Source organism: Aulonocara stuartgranti (genome assembly GCF_965226115.1).
Source record: "Aulonocara stuartgranti genome assembly, chromosome: 18".
NCBI classification, from domain to species: domain Eukaryota; kingdom Metazoa; phylum Chordata; class Actinopteri; order Cichliformes; family Cichlidae; genus Aulonocara; species Aulonocara stuartgranti.
The window spans coordinates 36079381-36101423 of NC_138954.1; the positions used below are offsets into that span (position 1 = coordinate 36079381).

A 22043-nucleotide genomic window follows, 5' to 3' on the forward strand; every position below is an offset into this window, starting at 1 on the left:
GTTAGCTGGTTTGCTAGTTAGCTGGTTTGCTAGTTAGCTGGGAGCTAACTCACTCGAACATTTAATGCTAAACTGTCTAAATTGTGTGAGCAGCATTCATTGCTGCTCTGTGTTACTCTCCAGCCTCTCTTTAACTTATTCCTCTCAGTTTTTTTCCTCCTTACAAACTAGAAAACCTTCTTTTTCAGCTTCTCCTCCACACTCAAGCTGTGGCTAAGGTGCTACCAGCACGCATGCTCGGTGTGTCCAAATTCATGGGCTGCTTCCTCCTGAGCCGCATTTGTAGACCGATAACGTCACAGCGACGCGCCGAAGGCTGTCCAAATTCGTGGACTCCTCCGAATGCAGCCGACAAATGCGTCCTCCTTTTCCCCGAATTTGAAGGATGGGTCGGGTGTGTCCTTCGTGGCCCACCATATCCCAGAATTCATATTGCGGCCCAGCCAAACTCCAGTTTCTGGTAATGGCGACCGCTACTAAGATTTAAATTTACTCTTATTAATCTTTCTGGGTCACAAAACTTTTAACATATTTTCAGGCGAGAAAGTAGTTGTGTAAACATCAAATATCTGCTCGGTTTATCAAGATATCGCATATTTGCAAAAGTGCTTCGACGTTTTCGGAGACGTCTGCTACCCACCAGCTCGACAGCTAGCCGGGAGCTCGAGGGTCACTGATGCGGCCGAGAACGGCACAACTCCCGGCACATCATTTTCAGATCACCGCAGACTTTCGCTAATCAGGTTAAAAGTAATATATAATTCACTTAGACAACCTAAAAATGTCATTGTTTGGCTTTTTCAGTGTTTTATTTGTTCGTGAGTAAATCGGTTTGGCTGAGATTAAAGTTATCAGATTAGATAAAATAAAACTATGAATCCCCCGGGTGGGTTCGTCCTTGGTTTTTACACAACTGAATAAACGTCAAACAGAAAACTGATTAAACAGACGTGTGAGATGGTCAACAATTTACACCAGTGTCCTGTTATATTTTAGATAGCAAGGAGCAGACGGCCGAGTTTATTAAACTCCACCGAGACAGCAGTGACGCTAATCAGAAGGCTAGACCGTCCAATTTCACGGCCGTTTACTTCCGGCCTACCCGACCTTCTGAGGACCCGGCCCACGTAGACCGCGAAGGCCGGGTGCTCAGGAGGAAGCAGCCCATGAATTTGGACACGACCACAGTCTTTCTCACTCAACAGTTACACTCGTCACCCAGACTAACACCACTCCACATGTTCACAACTAGGAGGCGCTAAAAGACCACATACAGTGAGATTATCAATAAATGTCTGCTGTGTCTGACAGTGACTTGAGTTTTTACTAACTGGCTACATGAGCAGGATTAGCTGCAGTGCTATCTTTGTAAAAGAGACTCAGCATTAGAACCAAACAGAAACATTTCTACTTTTTCTGCAGCACCAGCTGGATGCATGGAGCCTAAACTCCAGTGACAATGAGACACATACAGTGTGACTGCTGTGACTTTACAGCTGGGCCTCATTCACTGACATTAGTCAGATATGACTGACTCTAGGGTTGCAAAATTCCCGGAATTTTCAAAGATGGAAACTTTCCATGGGAATAAACGGGAATTAACGGGAATTTATGGGAATAAACTGGGAATTTTCAAAATTGAAGGTTGGCTCTTCTTAGGGAACTTAAATATAGTTGAGCAAAGTATATTTTAGCATAATATTGACAAAAACAAACAAATGCAATTCAAATACACTTGAATATCCATGCCATTCCTTAATCACATGTACAGAGCACATGCTTGCTGCATGGCTATTGAGACCACCTACTGGCACTGTGCATGCCTCCATCACATGTACACATGGACCACACTTTTGAGCCTGAAGGACAAAGAGTATTGAAGGCACACATTTGAGCCTGTGGACTTAACAAGTGAGGTAAGTTTTGATGATATTATGGGAAAATATATTCATTAAATGTTTAAATTGTGAATATCACATAAAATGTATTAATCCTATAGATAGCAATCTGATAAGATGCTAAATAAAATGCTAGCATCTGTTAGATGCTAAATAAGCCATAGCTAGTATAACATAAAGAAGATGCTAGCTTCCTCATTTGGCTGTTTTGTTTTGAAGATCATTCCAGTTGTTTAGCTAGCCTTACTATTTATATCTGTTTATTATCATATTGCAATTGTATTATTACGATCTCTTGCATTGCATTAGCATTTTTACAAGCTCTTGTTTTATTTTACAGAAAAATGCCACATGCGCTATGTGTGGAGACATTTTACACCAGCTAATGTACAAGGTAAACCTGTATATATGTGTAAATATTGTGATAAGACGTACGTGAAGAATGCCACAAAAATGCAGCAGCACATTGCAAAGTGCAAAAAAATTCCTCAAGGCCCAACACATGCAGCAGCCAGGAGTTCCACTCAAGGGGAAAATGAATCTGTTTCAGCTGTATCAGAGTCAGATACCCACTCATCAGCTCCTGGTCCCTCTGGCATCGGAGGATTCTTTGATTTTATGGATGACACTAGCCAGAAAAACGCAGATGAGTGTTTCGCTCGTGCAATCTATGCAACTGGCTCACCCCTGATGCTGACATCCAATGTGTACTGGAAGAGATTTTTGAATGTTCTCCGACCAGCATACATTCCCCCAACCAGACATGCATTGTCTACTCATCTACTGGATGAAGAGTTCAGTCGAGTTCAAGCAAAGGTGAAACAGACCATTGACCAAGCTGACTGTATTTCAGTCATCACTGATGGATGGTCCAATATCAGGGGACAAGGAATTATTAACTACATAATCACCACTCCTCAGCCTGTGTTCTACAAGAGTGTAGACACAAAGGAAAACGGACACACAGGCCAATACATTGCAGATGAGCTAAAAGTGATCATCAATGACCTTGGACCAGATAAAGTTTTTGCACTGGTCACTGACAACGCAGCCAACATGAAGGTTGCCTGGGCACATGTGGAGGAGACCTACCCACATATAACTACTATTGGCTGTGCAGCCCATACACTAAACCTTCTCCTAAAAGACATAATGGCACTAAAAACAATGGACACTCTGAATAAGAGAGTGAAGCAAGTTCTGAAATATGTTAAAGGCAAACAAGTAACTTCCGCTACATTTCTGTCAAAGCAAAAGGAAAAGAACAAGAGTACTACACTGAAGCTTCCCAGCATAACGCGATGGGGTGGTGTTGTTATCATGTTTGACAGCCTTCTGGAGGGAAAGGAGTCTCTGCAAGAGATGGCCATATCCCAGTCTGTAGGCATCGACAGTGACATCAAGAAGGTCATCTTGGATGATGTGTTCTGGGAAAGAGTATCTAGCAGCAGGAAAATCCTCAAACCTATTGCAGCAGCAATAGCAAAGATAGAGGGGGATGGTGACATCTTGTCAGATGTCCAGTGCCTTTTTGCAGAACTCAAAGAAGAAATCCAGACAATTCTGCCCACTTCCCTACTACTGAAAGCAGAGGAAACGGCTGTGGTCAAGTCATTGGAACAGCAGAGGGAGCATGCACTGGCTTCATGCAGCCAGTGCATGCAACAGCATACATGCTGGACCCCAAATATGACAAGGGCATACTTTCTGGGGAAGAGATCAACGGTGCCTATGCGGTCATTACAGCCATGTCTGACCACCTGGGTCTCGATAAAGGCAAACTTCTAGGCAGTTTGGCAAAGTATCGAACAAAGCAAGGCCTTTGGAAAGGGGATGGAATATGGCAGTCATGCCAGCACATATCTGCAGCCACCTGGTGGAAGGGACTATGTGAATCTGAGGCCCTTGCACCTGTAGCCTCCATCCTCCTCCAAATCCCACCATCATCAGCCGCCTCCGAGCGCAACTGGTCACTGTTTGGCAACACCCACACAAAGGTTCGCAACAGGCTCACAAATGTGAGAGTGGAAAAGCTGGTCGGCATTCGGGCAAACCTACGGCTCTTTGAGCCTGACACAGAGCCATCCTCAACAAGGCTGGAAAGTGACACTGAAGAGGAAGACTCAGAGTTGGATGCTGAGGAAGTGGACATGTTGTTGGATGATGATGAGGTCCAGGAAGAGTCTATTGACTGAGCAAAAATGAGAAAAGAGGATTGCTTGAAGGAAGATTTGCATGTTTAATGGGACGTTTTGGAGGATAAGTGGCATTTTTCATTTAACCTTTTGAATGGGACTTTGTGGAGATTTTTGGACAGGGGGCATTTTTGAATGAGCGGGGTTAGGGGATGGTAATATTGAACTCAACATTTCTGTTTTTATTCATCCATGAAACAAGTTATTGAAACGTGTTCTATTCTACTGTACTTACAAATAAATCTGTTGAAATATCTGTTGAAAACATTTTGCATGGAGGTTTTCTTATGATTTCTGTTTATATTTATGCTTGGAAATAATATATTCCCAGTTAGTTCTCCTAAATTCCCATTAATTTCCATAATTCCCATTATTTCCATGGAAAGTTTCCAATATGGAATATTTCCAAAATTCCCAAGCTTAACTTACCATGGAAATTTACCAGAAACTTTTTGGAAATTTACCGGAAATTTTCCACCCCTTTGCAACCCTAACTGACTCTATATCACACTTAAAGCTTCCTGTAAATGAAAGAATCAGTGAAAACGAGGCACTTCAGTTGATTTTAAACAAAAACTCTGAACATAACCTGATCCAGACCAGGTTATTGGTTCAGCATCAGTAACCATGGTGATGTAGCCAGGTAAACACAGAGACAGACAATTTATGCTCACAATCACACATCTCCAGTTAACCTTGCATGCATGTTCTTGGACTGTGGGAGGAAGAGTACCTGAAGACAACCCACATAGACCACACTATCTCCCCTATTTACAGAATTATAATCTAATTAGATGATAAAGTAATAAATTATTTGGTATTTTAATAAAAATACATTTTAGCAATAGTTTATAAGTCAACAATTATAGTTTTAAAAAAAGTGACAAATCAAACAGTCAATAAATCTTCTACAGCTGAAACTAATGTAGACAATGTCGGGGGAGGAAGTAAAAGTAAAAACCAGAGACGATAACTACCAAAATAAAACGGGAAGTGAATAACATTCAAGCTCACTTTAAGCTCAACAGTCAAATTCAGTTTTATATTAATCTATTGTTTTGAATTTTTGTTTACATTTTATGTTTAAGTGAGGCAATGAGTCATATCACTATGACCAAATATATATTTCATCTTTTCAGTCAGAAATAATCAATTGATCATATTTTTATTACTAAAATTTTCTGAAAATCAAATTCTGATATCTGAACAAACAGCTCTGTAAAAACCTTCAGAATACAGGAATCGAACTAGAAGGTTTGGTGGATGAAGCACTGCTAAAATAAAGAATTTGGACTCAGAGGAGCAGATGGGACATTTCATTGCAAATGAAAGACAGAAAGTGAACAAATATCACTAAAAACCCCAGACGCTAATTTCTACATTAAGACTTTTTTCAAATCAATTGACTGTTTATGCAGTAATAGAAATCAGGTTTAACATGATCATCGGTGGAACATTTTAAATCCTGACCTGAGAGTTTCCATTTTACAGCGTGGACTCTTCACTCCAGCAGACAGAAACTTCACTCCTGAATCCTGCAGGTCAGAGTTACTCAGGTCCAGCTGTCTCAGACTAGAGGACTGGGAGCTGAGAGCTGAGGACAGCGCTTCATAGCCTCTCTCTGAGAGCTTACAGTGACTCAGTCTGAAAAATGACACATAAACATTAAACACTGTTATTAAATTGCAATGAGGGTGCACTAAAGAGTTTTTAGATTTTTTGCAATAAATCCTGTTTATTGCAACACTAGGTCAACACTAGGGCTGCACAATTAATCGTTAGAAAATCGCGATCTCGATTCATACTTGTGTGCGATCTCATTTCCAAATGACAACGATTTAAAAAAAAAAAAAAAAAAGACGACGATTGTACCGCATTTTGATCCGGGACGTACTCTGCATGAAAACAAGCGCTCACTCTTCCTGCTCAACAAATGATAAGGGCGGAGCCTTATACCACGTGATACAGAAGCTGCCGTGTGATGCTAAAATTAGCAGGAAAAAACAACGGAGAGCACGTCAGGGATGACGAGAAAGTGACAGGAGAAAATCCGTCCCGGTCAACCACCCAAACATCAATAACGGGAACCTTATACAGCGCTTCCTTATACCCGTCGAACTCCCGCAGGCACAAAGACATTACGGAGGCTATCACTTATCACCTGACCAAAGATATGGCTCCATCAACACTGTGCAAAACGAGGGATTTAGGAAAACGATCAACACCCTAGACAAACACTACACAGTGCCGTCCCGCAACTATTTTTCTATTGTTGCACTACCTGCTCTGTACACGCAGCGTCGAGCAACGGTGGAGACGGAATTTCAAGCAGTACAACATTTTGTTGTTTTTATGTTTATTTATTGTTTTTATGTTAAGTCTCAACTGTTACGAAGTTGATGTGCAGTTAATAAGTGCAATAAATATTTATACTGGAAAAGAGAATCGTGAGAGAATCGTGATCTCAATTCTAAACCAAAAAATCGTGATTCTCATTTTATGCAAAATCATGCAGCCCTAGTCAACACTAAGAGATGACACTAACATAAAACTATTACAGAAGTTTAACTGACTTTTTTCCCCATTTAGTGGCTTCTTATTGGTTAATTCTGTCAATTCATGAAAAGCACAACATAACTTGATCTCACCTCAGAGTATTCAGTTTACAGTGTGGACTTCTCAGTCCTGCAGAAAGAAACTCCACTGCTGGATCCTGCAGGTTGTTGTTACTTAAGTCCAGCTCTCTCAGTGTAGAAGACTGGGAGCTGAGAACTGAGGACAGAGCTTCATACCCTCTTTCAGAGAGATCAGGGACACTCAGCCTAAAAAACAAAAACAAAATAAAGACATAATCTGAAAAATTGTCATTTGATAACAAACTGTTTGTGATTAATTTAAATCACTTCTTGTGTTGAACCTTTGAAAGAAAGACAAATGTCAGTGTGCATTACTATTTATGGCTAAAAAACGTTTTAGTTTAAAAATGTTCCCTGTGTAAATATAAAGACCTGGAACTTGTTCATTAAATGCTAAACAAAAACAAGTGATGACTCATTCTGTGAACAGGTGACAGTAGGGCTGCACGATTTTGCATAAAATGAGAATCACGATTTTTTGGCTTAGAATTGAGATCACGATTCTCTCACGATTTTCTTTTCCAGTATAAATATTTATTGCTAGGGATGGGTACCGGTGTCCAGTGCCATGATGGCACCGGTTCTGACATAAACGGTAGTAACCAGACCGAAAAGCAGCGCACATTTCGGTGCTTTATTTCGGTGCTTTATTTTCCTGAGCTGTGATACACTTCTAGCCAATCATTTTACGTTTCCGAGGATAGTAGGCGGGGCCGGGTACGTACGTTCTGTTAGAGCAGAGCTACAGATTAAAAATGTCCAAGGCAAAGCGGTCAAAGTCTGGCTGTACTTCACAGCAAAAGATGCAAACTCAGCAGCAACAAGTGCTTTAAGCTGATACTGTGATACTGTCAAAGGAGGTAACACCTCGAATCTGATGAAACACCTGGTGACGCATAGCGTTTTTTTTAAAAGCCAAGAAATGCGCCGTATTTGATAGCTTGCTGCGAGACCTCACACCGAGCGCATCTACTGCGGGTGTGGTGCCTGTTATCGACCCGGAGTTAGCAACATCCCCCAAAAACCCGAAGAGGAGAGTCCTGGCCCCTAGCCCTGCCAGTGTAGCAGAAATGATGAGGATGATGATGCAGCAGCAGCCGTTCTTCTCTGCGTGAGTAGTCTAATGTTGTTCGTGTGTAATTTACGTTGAGTAGGCTAACCACGTTATTACATTAATGCATGTAAGGTGAACTAGCAAACATCATCATAGCTACATGCGGCTGTCTTCTTGTTTGATGGCAGATACTCCCTTCACCCTGGCCAAAAAGGCTAAAATGACCAAAGAAAAAGTGGAAAACAGTTAAACATGAGAGGTTTTTGGACAAAGTTTGTGTTTTTTCCATTGTTTAAGCACTGCTTCCAGTCAAGAGTGATACCATATATGCCCCATAGCTGCAGGAAAGGCACACATTGTTATCTTTTTACAAAAAAACAGCTGAACATGAGAGGTTTTTGGACAAAGTTTGTGTTCTCCATTCTTTAAGCACCGTTTGAGCACCGTTTGAGCACCGGCACCGTTTCAAAAGTACCGGTTTGGCACCGGTATCGGATAAAACCTAAACGATACCCATCCCTATTTATTGCACTTATTAACTGCACATCAACTTCGTAACAGTTGAGACTGAACATAAAAACAATAAATAAACATAAAAACAACAAAATGTTGTACTGCTTGAAATTCTGTCTCCACCGTTGCTCGACGCTGCGTGTACAGAGCAGGTAGTGCAACAATAGAAAAATAGTTGCGGGACGGCACTGTGTAGTGTTTGTCTAGGGTGTTGATCGTTTTCCTAAATCCCTCGTTTTGCACAGTGTTGATGGGAGCCATATCTTTGGTCAGGTGATAAGTGATAGCCTCCGTAATTTCTTTGTGCCTGCGCGAGTTCGACGTGTATAGGGAAGCGCTGTATAAGGTTCCCGTTATTGATGTTTGGGTGGTTGACCGGGACGGATTTTCTCCTGTCACTTTCTCGTCATCCCTGACGTGCTCTCCGTTGTTTTTCCCGCTAATTTTAGCATCACACGGCACAGCTTCTGTATCACGTGGTATAAGGCTCCGCCCTTGTCATTTGTTGAGCAGGAAGAGTGAGCGCTTGTTTTCATGCAGATTACGTCCCGGATCAAAATGCGGTACAATCGTCGTTTTTTTTTTTTTTTTTTTTTTAAATCGTTGTCATTTGGAAATGAGATCGCACACAAGTATGAATCGAGATCGGGATTTTCTAATGATTAATCGTGCAGCCCTAGGTGATAGGCAAGACTGTAAGTATGTAGCAATGAGAGGGAAGGCTGGCTCATATCCTGGTGAGTGAGGGTTAGTTACTCTAGGAAAAGGTCAAGGTATGATTGAGAGATTCTGGGAGACTGAACCAGTGAAATGGAAATTCGTTCAATTAAAGCAGATATAGTGATTAGTCCTTCCATCAGTCGTCCACAAAGCAGTGAGATAAAGTCTCAAGTCTCATTCTGCACAGTGTAAATGTCAGTGTCCTCCGGGTCCTCACTGATCATTGCATTCTGTCACAAATTGTCATGGTTCACAGACTGTGTACAGTCGGAAATCAAAGTGCACGACATTGGAGAGATTGAAAAACAATCAAGCATGCAGATCTAACAACAGGAAACCAGAAGAAACACGAGGAATATAATTGATTCAGCAGCTGCAGATCCTTGGAGCTGTACTGGTGAGGCAGATTGTAACATATAGAAGTGAACTCATCTTCAGCTGAGCAGTGCACTGATGCAGAGCAATAAGACCAGAGGAGCAATGAGGGAGTTGATCACCTATGGCTCCATCACAGTCTTTGAACGTCTTCACCTCGCGAGTTTACTGTTGTCATGGTAACGGCCGTGTATGTACCACCCGATGCTAATGCTAACTCTGCCATGGAGGAGCTGCACAAGACAATAAGCAACCAGCAGAACTCCCATCCAAACGCAGTGCACATTATAGCTGGGGACTTCAACCATGCTGATTTAAGGTCAGTATTCCCCAGATTTGAACAGCATATTAAATGTGCAACGAGGGGGAAAAACACATTGGATAAAGCCTACAGCAACATCCAAAAAGGCTACAGAGCAACCCCTCTACCACATCTAGGTTTGTCAGACCACATGTCCATGCTGTTGATCCCTGCATACACTCCCATTAGGAGAAGAGCCCCCCCAGTCACAAAAACTGTGAAAACCTGGCCAGAAGGTGCATCACATCAGCTGCAGGACTGTTTTGAAAACACGGACTGGAGCGTGTTCGAACATCAGGACCTTGAAGAGCACACAACATCAGTGCTCTCATATATTAACTTCTGTGTCAACAGTGTCACTGTGGACAAACGTCTCCGGGTGTATTCCAACCAGAAACCCTGGATGACTAAAGAGGTCCAGGTCCTGCTGAAGCAACGTGACGCCGCTTTTAGATCCGGTGATGGTACGCAGTACAGTGCAGCCAGATCTGAGTTGAAAAGAGGCATCAGAGAGGCCAAGGCAGCGTACAAGAGAAGGATCGAAGACCACTTCACCACCAACAACTCACGACAGGTATGGCAGGGAGTTCAGCACTTAACCAACTACAAACCTGGTAATACCACGTTGACTGAGGGTAACGCGGAGCTTGCAGAGGAGCTGAACCACTTCTTCGCACGCTTTGAGGTGAAGGGACCAGAGGCAGCAGCAGCAAAAACATCGGACAGCAGCAGCCCAAGCCTCATAGTGCAGGAATATGAGGTGAGGCGCACACTGAGGGCAGTGAACCCCAGGAAGGCCACCGGACCAGATGGGGTAACCGCAAAGGTCCTAAAAGAGTGTGCAGACCAGCTGGCTGGGGTCTTCACTAAGATCTTCAACACTTCACTGTCCCAGTCCTGCATCCCGCCGTGCCTAAAGTCAGCCACAATTGTCCCACTGCCAAAGCGTACTAACATTAGCAGCCTCAACGACTACCGACCAGTTGCTCTAACACCTGTTATAATGAAGTGCTTTGAGAAACTGGTCCGACGTCACATCATGTCCTGCCTGCCACCCACACTCGACCCGCTCCAGTTTGCATACAGAGCTAACAGATCAACTGAAGATGCCATTGCTACAACGCTCCACACCACCATCTCTCACCTGGAAGTGCAGGGCCGTTACGCCAGGCTGCTCTTTGTTGACTTTAGCTCTGCTTTCAATACGATACTCCCGGACAGACTAATAGATAAACTGCTGGAAATTGGACTTCCTTCCACCACCTGCCGCTGGATCAGAGACTTCCTCTCAGACCGTGTACAGAGAGTTAGAGTGGGGCCTCATCTTTCCTCAGCCCTCAGCCTCAGCACCGGCTCTCCACAAGGCTGTGTACTGAGTCCCCTACTGTACACTCTGTACACACATGACTGTGTTAGTTCCCACCCAGACAACACAGTCATCAAGTTTGCAGATGATACCACTGTGGTGGGGCTCATCTCAGGGGGAGATGAGACTGCATACAGAGCTGAAGTTCAGAGGCTGTCAGATTGGTGTGCAGACAACAACCTGGACCTCAATACCACCAAGACAAAAGAACTGGTAGTTAACTTCAGAAGGAGGAAGTCCGAGCTGCAGCCTGTCAGCATCAACGGGGAGTGCGTGGAAAGGGTCTCCAGTTTCAAGTTTCTGGGTGTGCACATAGACACAGACCTCCAATGGAGCTCTAACACTGCGGTCTTAAAGAAGGCCCAACAGCGTCTCCACTTTCTGAGAATCCTCAGAAAAATGGACCTGAAGAAGGAGCTGCTGACCGTCTTCTACCGCTGCTCCATTGAAAGTGTGCTGACATATTGCATCGGTGTGTGGTTCTCCAGCTGCACCACAGCACACAGAAAGGCACTCCAGAGGGTCATCAACATGGCCCAAAAAATCATTGGACATCCTCTTCCCTCCCTGAAGGACCTGTACAGCACTCGCTGTCTCAAGAGGGCACGCAGCATCCTACGGGACTGCACACACCCAGGACACCGGGTGTTTAAGCTGCTGCCGTCTGGCAGGAGGTTCAGGCTGCTGAGGTCCCGAACAAATAGACTCAAGGACAGCTTTTACAACAGGGCAACAGCCCTGATCAATGTAAATAGCTGACCTGACTGGATACCTCCCTGGACTTTTTAGGGGGAGTTTACAATGTTTAAAACGATAACAATAATATTTATATTTATAACAAGGTGCAATAATAATTAATGTGCAATAATAACAGTGTGCAATACACATACACTTATTCTTCTTTTTTATACTAAGTTAATATACTGTGTTGTGTTGTTTGTTACGTTGTGATGTGTCATATCGTGTCATGTTGTGTTATATGTAGTGCCGACGTAGGACAGTTTTTCCAATTTCATTGTACTACTGTACTATGTATGACTGTGCAATGACAATAAAGACTTATCTTATCTTATCTTATCTTATCTTCAGTCAGTACAGAATCATGCTGCGAGGCTTTTAACCAGCACATTAGACTGGACATTACTCCAGTTTAATCTCTTCACACTGGTAACCAGTTCATTTTAGGCGTTATTTAAAGTTTTAGTCCTTACTTTTAGTCCCAGTTTATGTTTCTGACTTTCTACAATCCTACAGCTCTTCTCACATCTGAGATCTTCCAGTCAAAGGCTTTTACTGGTCCCACTAACTCATTTATTCAGACTCTAGTATTCAGAGTGGCCTTTAACTAGTTTTAGGCTGTATGATGTTCAGTGTTTGCTGTTTAATGTTTTTATCTTCTGTGTTTTTATTGCCTGTTTCTATTGTAAAGCACTTTGTGGTTTTTGACCTGTGAAAGCTGCTGTATAAAGAAATTTACTTACAGGATGATTCTGGACGTGACTTTGATAAAAGCTGACACCCAGATATGTTTAAGACACTCTGACATTTACTGCTGCCATCAAACATTAACTATAATATACTGTATTTAGTGCTGATGATCATGTAAAAAAATATGTTTAAGTTTTTAAGGGTCCATCACACATGATACTGTTTATGTTATAAATAAAGCCTGATCACATGTTTACTCACAGAGCTTTGTTGGAGGCTTTGATCACTGGCAGCAGCCTCAGCAGAGCCTCCTCTGAAGCAGAGTATTTCTTCAGGTCAAACACATCCAGATCTTTTTCTGATGACAGTAAGATGAAGACCAGAGCTGACCACTGAGCAGGAGACAGTTTATCTGTGGAGAGACGTCCTGATCTCAGGGACTGTTGGATCTCCTCCACTAGAGAACGATCATTCAGTTCATTCAGACAGTGGATCAGATTGATGCTTTTCTCTGCAGACAGATTCTCACTGAGCTTCTCCTTGATGTACTGGACTGTTTCCTGATTGGTCTGTGAGCTACTTCCTGTCTGTGTCAGCAGACCCCGTAGGAGAGTCTGATTGGCCTGCAGTGAAAGACCCAGGAGGAAGCGGAGGAACAAGTCCAGGTGTCCATTTGGACTCTCTAAGGCCTTGTCCACAGCACTCTGGTGGAGAGATTGAAGTTTTGGTTTGTTAAATAATTTAGATTTCTTGGAGGTTGTTTGTTGTTCTTCCAGCAGATTGAGTCCAGAGTTGATGAAGGTCAGATGGACATGAAGAGCAGCCAGAAACTCCTGAACACTCAGATGGATGAAGCAGAACACCTTGTCCTGGTACAGTCCTCTCTCCTCTTTAAAGATCTGTGTGAACACTCCTGAGTACACTGAGGCTGCTCTGATATCGATGCCACACTCTGTCAGGTCTGATTCATAGAAGATCAGGTTTCCTTTCTGCAGCTGATCAAAAGCCAGTTTTCCCAGAGACTCCATCATCGTCCTGCTCTCTGGACTCCAGTGTGGATCTGTCTCAGCTCCTCCATCATACTTGACCTTCTTCACTTTGGCCTGAACCACCAGGAAGTGGATGTACATCTCAGTCAGGGTCTTGGGCAGCTGTCCTCCCTGTCTGGTTTCCAGCACATCCTCCAGAACTGTAGCAGTGATCCAGCAGAAGACTGGGATGTGGCACATGATGTGGAGGCTTCTTGAAGTCTTGATGTGGGAGATGATCCTGCTGGCCTGCTTCTTATCTCTGAATCTCTTCCTGAAGTACTCCTCCTTCTGTGGGTCAGTGAACCCTCTGACCTCTGTCACCATGTCAACACAGACAGGAGGGATCTGATTGGCTGCTGCTGGTCGTGTGGTTATCCAGAGGCGAGCAGAGGGAAGCAGTTTCCCCCTGATGAGGTTTATCAGCAGCACATCCACTGAGGTGGACTTTCTAGGGTCAGTTAGGATTGTAGTTTTGTGGAAGTCCAGAGGAAGTCGACACTCATCCAGACCATCAAAGATGAACACAACCTGGAAGTCTTCAAAGCTGCAGATTCCTGCTTCTTTGGTTTCAGTAAAGAAGTGATGAACAAGTCCCACCAAGCTGAACTTTTCCTCTTTCAGCACATTCAGCTCTCTGAAAGTGAATGGAAATATGAACTGGATGTCCTGGTTGGCTTTGTCTTCAGCCCAGTCCAGGCTGTATTTCTGTGTTAAGACTGTTTTCCCAATGCCAGCCACTCCCTTTGTCAGCACTGTTCTGATTGGTTCATCTCTTCCAGGTGAGGCTTTAAAGATGTCTTCTTGTCTGATGGTTGTTTCTGGTCTGTCTGGTTTCCTGGATGCTGTTTCAATCTGTCTGACCTCATGTTCATCATTGACCTCTGCAGTCCCTCCCTCTGTGATGTAGAGCTCTGTGTAGATCTGATTCAGGAGGGTTGGGTTTCCTGCTTTAGCGATGCCCTCAAACACACACTGGAACTTCTTCTTCAGCTTAGACTTAAGTTTACGATGACAAACAGCAGCTGGAAGTTCTGAATAATAATAATAAAAATACAACTTCAACAATCATATTTTACAAATCGCTGATGACATTTTCTGACCCACTGAGAAATGACTGAACACACTGGTGTCATGAGTGTCTCATTTATCTAACAGCTTAAAACCTTAAGTAAGAAATCCTCTTACGTCTCTGCAGACGGTCAGCCAGCTCCTCCTGCTTCATTCTCCTCAGGAAGTCCACTGTGATCTTCACAAATGCCTCTCTGCTGCTCCTCTGCTCATCATCCTCCCTCTGAAACTCCAAGCACTGGGGCTTATTTGGATTCAGAGCCTTCTGGATCTTCTTCAGCTCGTTCTTCACAAACGTGATGATGTTGTCCTCCAGCAGCTGGAACAGAATATTTATGAATGACCCACCACTCTGAACTTCAGTCCACACAACATCCACTTCTTTACAATCAAGAAGCAGATCATCCACGATCTCCTCACCAATTATAAGTTTGACTTTATCTGATTAACTGAGAATTTCTCCACAACTCCACGGTCCCAAAACGCTGATTCTGTTCATATGAATGCAGCGATTTCAGTGGGAGAAACATTTCACTGGTGTTCAGAGCTGAACTACCAACAGGTTGATGATCGAAGCCAGAAACTTGGCGATGTTATAGGTGACAGAGTTGATCATACAGACAGCTGGTCTTAAAGGTTCACTCTGTTTACACATACAGATCAGTATTTAAGGTTTGACTCTCATCATCCACTGGAGCACAAACTGGGCGTCATCAGGACGCTACAACACAGAGCGAACGCCATCCCCACAGACACAGCAGCCAGGGAGGCAGAAGAACATCACATCAAGAAGGTCCTGAGGAAATGTGAACCAGCTGACCAAACACATCCTGCTGCAGGATGTTAACATAGCAGCACACTGATGATCCACTCACTGTGAACAACACATTTGGACCTGATTTGCTGCTCTGGTTTACACGTGTGTGTAACTCTTAGAGCTGATTGGCTGCTTTTTATGGGGGCTGGGTCTTTGGAAAGTGAGCAAACCACAGTTTTAGTAACACACCCTGAACTGCACACTTTAACAAACAACATGAGATTTTAACTGTAATGTAAAAATCCTGTGATTCACTGTTATTAAGCACAAACACATCTATGGCCCCGTTTCCATTAGTAGCTGCTCAGATCGACTCGCCACAGGTCGCCACGACTGGACTGGATCCACTGGTTTCCATTACACCACCTAATGTGGTCGTCTGAATACAGCAGAGTGTTGACTCACATCATTAGTAAGTGCTAATGCTGCTAATTTCCATCATATTTGTCATTTATTTCTCAGAGTTATTGAAGAAACAGTTATTCAGCTTCATTCCCACTGATCTCGACTACAAACTGTTTCACTTTGGTTTCTGTTTAAAGCCTCGATGTTTAAAACGTTTCCCTGTGATCACATTTGCACCGTCTGATTTCAAAGTTTGTTTCTTTTGGTCATTTAGTCCACAGAGTCCTTGGTGTTCTGAAAGGGACCTATAAACAAATGTATTAATATTAATAATAAAGTAGTTGTTGTACATGTACAGACCATAAACATGGAGTCCAGCTGTGTTTGATGCTGCTGGGCAGACTGACCACTGGGACCCTCTGAGCTCTGCTGCTCCACTCTGTGGATGAACCATGGACACACACATGAAGCCACTTTCATTATTAAAATGTGAATTTAGCCTCTAAAAGCTGTGTTCAGTCAGTGTTGCTGCTTCCCTGTGTCTGACCTCACGTATGTGCTTCTGAAAGAACTGTTAAAAATCCCGTAAACACTTTTTAACCTGTGAAAAAACCTTTTCAGAACAGTTTAAGCTGTTATATGTTGAACTCTTGGCTGACATCATATTAAATGCTGTGGACTCAGAATATGATGTCACTCAAGTTTACATGTGTGTGAAGGCAGACGAGTCAGTACTTTGGTGATACAGTGTAAAGCTGCACTGATTTCCATGAACAGCACTGTGGTTCAGTGTTGTCCTGATGGAGTAACAGCAGCCAGTATGATCCAGGCTTTAGCTGCTGGGTCTCTGTGTGACCTCTCAGACTGTTTAACAGATCAGACACAAAGAGCATCAGAGCTGTTCTTTAAAGACAAACATGAACCCACTCAGGTCACACTTTCCCCACAGATATGAGCATCACTGTCCTCAAACAGCAAATGACCAAGTCGAACATTTGGATCTTTTCTCTTTCATTGTTTTCTTTTTAATGAATCTTTGTAACAATCTGAGGATGTTTCAGGTCATATTTATCCAGGAAACACAAACATGTAAAGGAGTCATCACAGCTCTCTGACCTCGTTGCTCCAGGTTCACCACTGAAGCCTGGATTTTGATCTTTGGACCGGTCACTCCTCACAGACGGACAGCTGGACCCTACAGACTGTGACCTCTGACCTCTGCAGACACAAACATGATTGAAGCAGCTGTGATCACACAGACTGCAGATAATGCAGCTGTTTCCTGTCAGTAACATCCTCTTAGATTAGAGTTCAGCTTTTTACAGGAAAACTGGACAAAACTGATTTTTGTTACAAACTCATTTTCATTTCCTCTCAGCTCACAAACACAGTCAGACAATCAACCAGAGTCAACACTGATTATAATGTCAGTGCAGAATTATTTCTGTTACTCAGTGAGTTCAGCTCTCTGACCTCGTTGCTCCAGGTTCACCACTGAAGTCTGGATTATGATCTTTGGACCCGTCACTCCTCACAGACGGACAGCTGGACCCTGCAGACTCTGCTCTGTCCTCCTCTTCCTCCATCATCATCTTCAGTCAGTCTGAGAGGTAAACCACAAACACTCAGTGAGTTCACATTAACAGGAGTAACCGAGTTACAGTCGCTGACCTCTGACCTGTCATGTGACCTAGAAACCAGGTCAATATGTCTGTAGGTTCAGTCATCCAGGTCATGTGATCTAAGGAGCTTGGAAAGAAAAGAGACGTCTTTAAGTTTCTGGAAGACGTTTCATCCGAGAAGCTTCTTCAGTTTTAAAACCAAACGGTGGAGAGTCCCAGATATTTAAACCTGAGACGGAAAGAAAGCATGTCGCTGACCCACCACTGATCATGATCAATGGTGGGTCAACAATATAAACACTTATTTCAAGGATGAAACTGTGAGTCTGATCACTTGAGCACAAACATCTGGAGCACAGACATCTGGAGCAGCATGTCGATGCTGTTGGTTGAGATGCTGAAGACTGAAGTCCAGGCAGCTCCAGCAATGATCCACTGATGTGGTTTTATTCCACGTATGAATGTTGTTATTGACAGAGATGAAGTTACTCAAAAAAGTCATTATTACACATATTACACAGAACACTTTAATTAAAAGTAATGGAGTATGTTACGTCATTACTCCTCATAACAGTACTTTCATGTTACTGTGTAAAATGAGCTGAAACACTGTCTCATAATCACCATAATCTAAAGCTGAGGTACAGCCCCACACACCAACACAGATCCTGATGAGGTCACGTGATGTTTCTCTGAGTGTTTATGAACACAAATCAAAGATGAAACAGCACAAAGACACTTCAAAGTGATTCTACTGTGGAAACATGAACAGGTAGAAACCTGCAGCCTGACTGCTCATCACTTTGTTACCTGTTCAGGTTCAGCAGCAGCAGCTCACTTTATCACGGTGCTGGTCTGGGGTCAGTGTTTACTCAGCTTTAACATCACTCTGGGTTCTTGGCTAGCTTAGCGTTAGCTTAGCTTTAGCTTAGCGTTAGCATGCTGTCAGGTGTCTCGTGTGGTGTGTAAATATTAATCACAGTGACAGTAAAGGAGGTAAAGGGCTGTGACGTCATCACGTACGCTGCGTCCTCTGAGTGAACTCACAAAGTACAAACTACAAGCACACAAACACGAACGTAGCTCAGAGTGGCGGACACACTCGGCCTCGTTGGTCCAGCTGTGAGTCCGTTACCGTGAACTATGGAGCGGCAGATTTGTGCTGAACTAAGCTGCACACAGCTGATGTTAGCCAGGAAACATTACACACTGACTTTAATACAAACACACACAGTTTGTTGTGTGAAGAACTCAAACATGAGCTGAACAAACAGTAAAGTTCCTAAAGACAAACTGTTAAAGGAGGAAACAAAGCAAACTTACAGTTTCTTCACACCAACAACAAGCGCCACTCCACGAAGTTCAGGAAGTGAAAGTAAACTTTCAGCCTAATGCGGCGTTTGAAGACAATCAGGGGCTTTGAAACACTATGCTGCGTTCAGGTGCACCTCAGAAACTCCTAAACCTCTGGCAGGCTGTGATTTATTTCTGCTGGTTTTCCAGTTTGAAGCACAAACATCTGTCATCACTTTGTTGTTCTTCTTCCTGCAGCGTTTGAATATTTCAGCACTGAACTGATGTTTGTTCAAAGCTCATTTCAACCTGTTGAAGTCATGAATGAAAGTGCAGACTGAGAGTGGATCACATGATGTTTAAGGTGTGTCATGTGACACGTTCAGTATTGTCACACATGTCTAGATTGTCCCTGATATCAGAACTGCTCAAACACTGATGATTATATTTGAAGAATTATTCCTGATGGCAGCAAAGTTTGAATGGAGCTCTCTGTCTGTGCTGATTTGTCGCCCTCTGGAGGTCAAAGCACAAACTGCATGATTTCAGTGTAACCACTGACCGATGGATGCTTCGTAAATGCAATCGCAACACACCTATTGTGTTGGTATAACTTTAATGTGGGAATATGCTTTTGTTTGTATGATTTGGCACCCTCTTGTGGCCACAGTTGGTACTTGGGAAGTTGTTATGCCCAGCTAGTTTGCTACAAGTGCTCAGTGGAGGTGAAACTTTTGCCCACGCATGCCTGTAAGTTTTCATTACATACTATAACCTTAACTATCTGATTTGTGATGCATGTGTAATGTGCATATACTGAGTTACTATTTCAGCTGTGTGGTCATTACTCATTTGTAAAGCTACTTGTGTGCTAGCGACTGTATATTAGCATGTGTTTGCTAACTTGCTATGATCAATAATGCTAGTTAACTGAAGGTGATGTTTATGTTTAATTTAGGCAACCTTAAGATTTATGTTTTTTGCTGGTTGTCATGAAAACTAAGTTTCAATTAGTACATTATGTATGTTCAGTGAATGAGAAGGTAATTATCTGTTTTGTGTTTATTTAGTTTTACAAAAAGAAAAGAGAAAGGAGAGTAATGAAAATGGATAAAGGATACCATGTATAAGAAGCCTCAGTAACATGGCCTGTAAACTGGAGATGCAGATCGAAGTAAAGAAGAATCTCAGTTCAAAGCATTCTCTTCTTCTCATTCTGTTCACTGTCTGTCAAACTGGATAAGCTAAATCACGCCCACATCTAGTGAGGACAGAACAGTAAAAAGGCTTACAATTCAGCAGATTTCACCATTCAAGGCGGCTACTGTATTCACAATGTCTGAGCCATCAGCTAACCAAGCCCAGCAGGTAGAGACACTTGGATCTCTGGAGACAAGATCATACTGTTCCAGCTCAAAACTTTCCAACAGGTCAACAGCAAGCGTTGCAGCGCTCAGGGCACGTGCCAAAGCAGAGGCTGCACAAGCGCAGTTGGCTTATGCGGAACAAGAAGCGGAAGCTATGAAACAACAAGCCCAAATCCAAGCACAGCTGCATATTCTCCAGGTGAAGAAAATGGCTGCTGCTGCATCAGCTGAAGCACAGGTCTTAGAGGCAGCGGTTCAGCTGGAGGAACAAAATTCCCAGAAAAGCGGGCAACTCCCAATCATCCCTGCAGACTGTAAGCGAAGAGTTCAAGATTACATTGACAGACAGTCATATGTGCAAAATATTCAAGAAAATACTCCTGCTGAAGATGACGCACAGTCATCACCATACCTTAAAAAAGGATATCCAAGCTCATCTGTGGCTCTACCCAAAGCACCTTTGTGGAAAGAGGAGGACCTCACACATCAGGAGCTTAGACCGCAACATCCACCCAGCGATCACCACGATCATGGGACATACACAAGTCCAGCACATCAGTTTGAACCACTCACGCCAATACCACCTACCCACAATAACTCATCTGTAGCCCTGACCCCCATCGTAAGCAAATGCTTCGAGAAGCTGGTCAGGGACTTCATCTGCTCTGCACTACCCGACTCACTGGACCCTCTACAGTTCGCATACCGCCACAACAGGTCCACTGATGATGCCATAGCCCTGACACTACACACTGCCCTGTCACACCTGGAGAAGAGAGACACGTATGTGAGGATGCTGTTTGTAGATTACAGCTCAGCATTCAATACCATCGTTCCCTCGAAGCTGGACAGGAAACTGCAGGATCTAGGACTGAGCAGCTCCCTCTGCAGCTGGATCCTTAGCTTCCTGTCTGACAGACGCCAAGTGGTCAGACTGGGCAGCATCACCTCATCCCCATCACACTGAACACTGGTGCTCCACAGGGGTGTGTACTGAGCCCTCTCCTGTACTCACTCTACACCTACGACTGCACAGCCACTAACAGCTCCAACATCATTGTGAAGTTTGCGGACGACACTACAGTGGTGGGTCTTATCACCAACGGTGATGAGACGGCTTACAGGGAGGAGGTCAGCGCCCTGACCCACTGGTGTCAAGACAACCATCTCACCCTCAACGTCGCAAAGACAAAGGAGTTGATAGTGGACTTCCGGAGGTGCAGAGAAGTACACACCCCCATCACCATCAACGGCGCTGCTGTGGAGAGAGTGAGCAGCTTCCGGTTCCTTGGCGTACATCTGGCTGAGGATCTTACGTGGTCAGTACACACAAACAAAACAGTGAAGAAGGCGCAGCAGCGCCTCTTCTTTCTCAGGAGACTGAAAAGATTCGGCATGAGCCCCCGCATCCTCAGGACCTTCTATCACTGTGCCATTGAGAGCATCCTCACTGGATGCATCACCACCTGGTATGGCAACAGCACCGCCTACAACTGCAAAGCTCTCCAGCGAGTAGTGCGGTGCTCTGAACGGATAATTGGAGGTGAGCTTCCCTCCCTCCAAGACATCTACAGGAAGCGCTGCCTGAGGAAAGCGGGGAGGATCATCAAGGACTCCAGTCACCCCAGCCATAAACTGTTCAGACTGCTTCCATCAGGAAGGAGGTTCTGCAGCATCCGGTCCCGTACCAGCAGACTGAGAGACAGCTTCTTCCATCAGGCCATCAGACTGCTGAACACGTCATAGACACCTCAGCTTTACTACTGGAACTTCAACATTATGCACTCCATACTGTACAGTAATGCCACTGTTTTGCACATGTCTCACTCTGTATATTTTATTTATTGTTTACTCTATTTAATTTGTAAAATATGTGTACACACACACACACACACACACACACACACACACACACACACACACACACACACACACACACACGTAGGAAAATATTTAGTATACACATCCAGAAATGCATACACTATTATATATTGTACATATATTTATTAGTTTC

At 43.6% G+C, this 22043-nt stretch overlaps 1 protein-coding gene across 4 annotated transcripts in view; it reads right to left on the minus strand.

Annotated features, from left to right (window-relative positions):
- The window catches only part of LOC309694164 (protein NLRC3-like), a 38363-nt gene that overhangs the window by 10124 nt on the left and 6196 nt on the right, over positions 1-22043 (minus strand). The window contains exons 1-8 of one of the 4 annotated variants that reach the window (XM_082513996.1): positions 18693-18753; positions 17221-17350; positions 16864-16965; positions 16108-16186; positions 14703-14904; positions 12748-14548; positions 6742-6915; positions 5564-5737 (exon numbers count right to left, since the gene is read on the minus strand). In XM_082513996.1, coding sequence (XP_082370122.1) covers positions 5564-5737; positions 6742-6915; positions 12748-14548; positions 14703-14904; positions 16108-16186; positions 16864-16965; positions 17221-17339 — 2651 coding nt within the window. In that variant the 5' untranslated portion in view covers positions 17340-17350; positions 18693-18753. Of the gene's footprint in view, positions 1-5563; positions 5738-6741; positions 6916-12747; positions 14549-14702; positions 14905-16107; positions 16187-16863; positions 16966-17220; positions 17351-18692; positions 18754-22043 lie in introns of those variants that run through there. The other 3 variants (XM_082513997.1, XM_082513998.1, XM_082513999.1) reach the window with 3 other exon arrangements.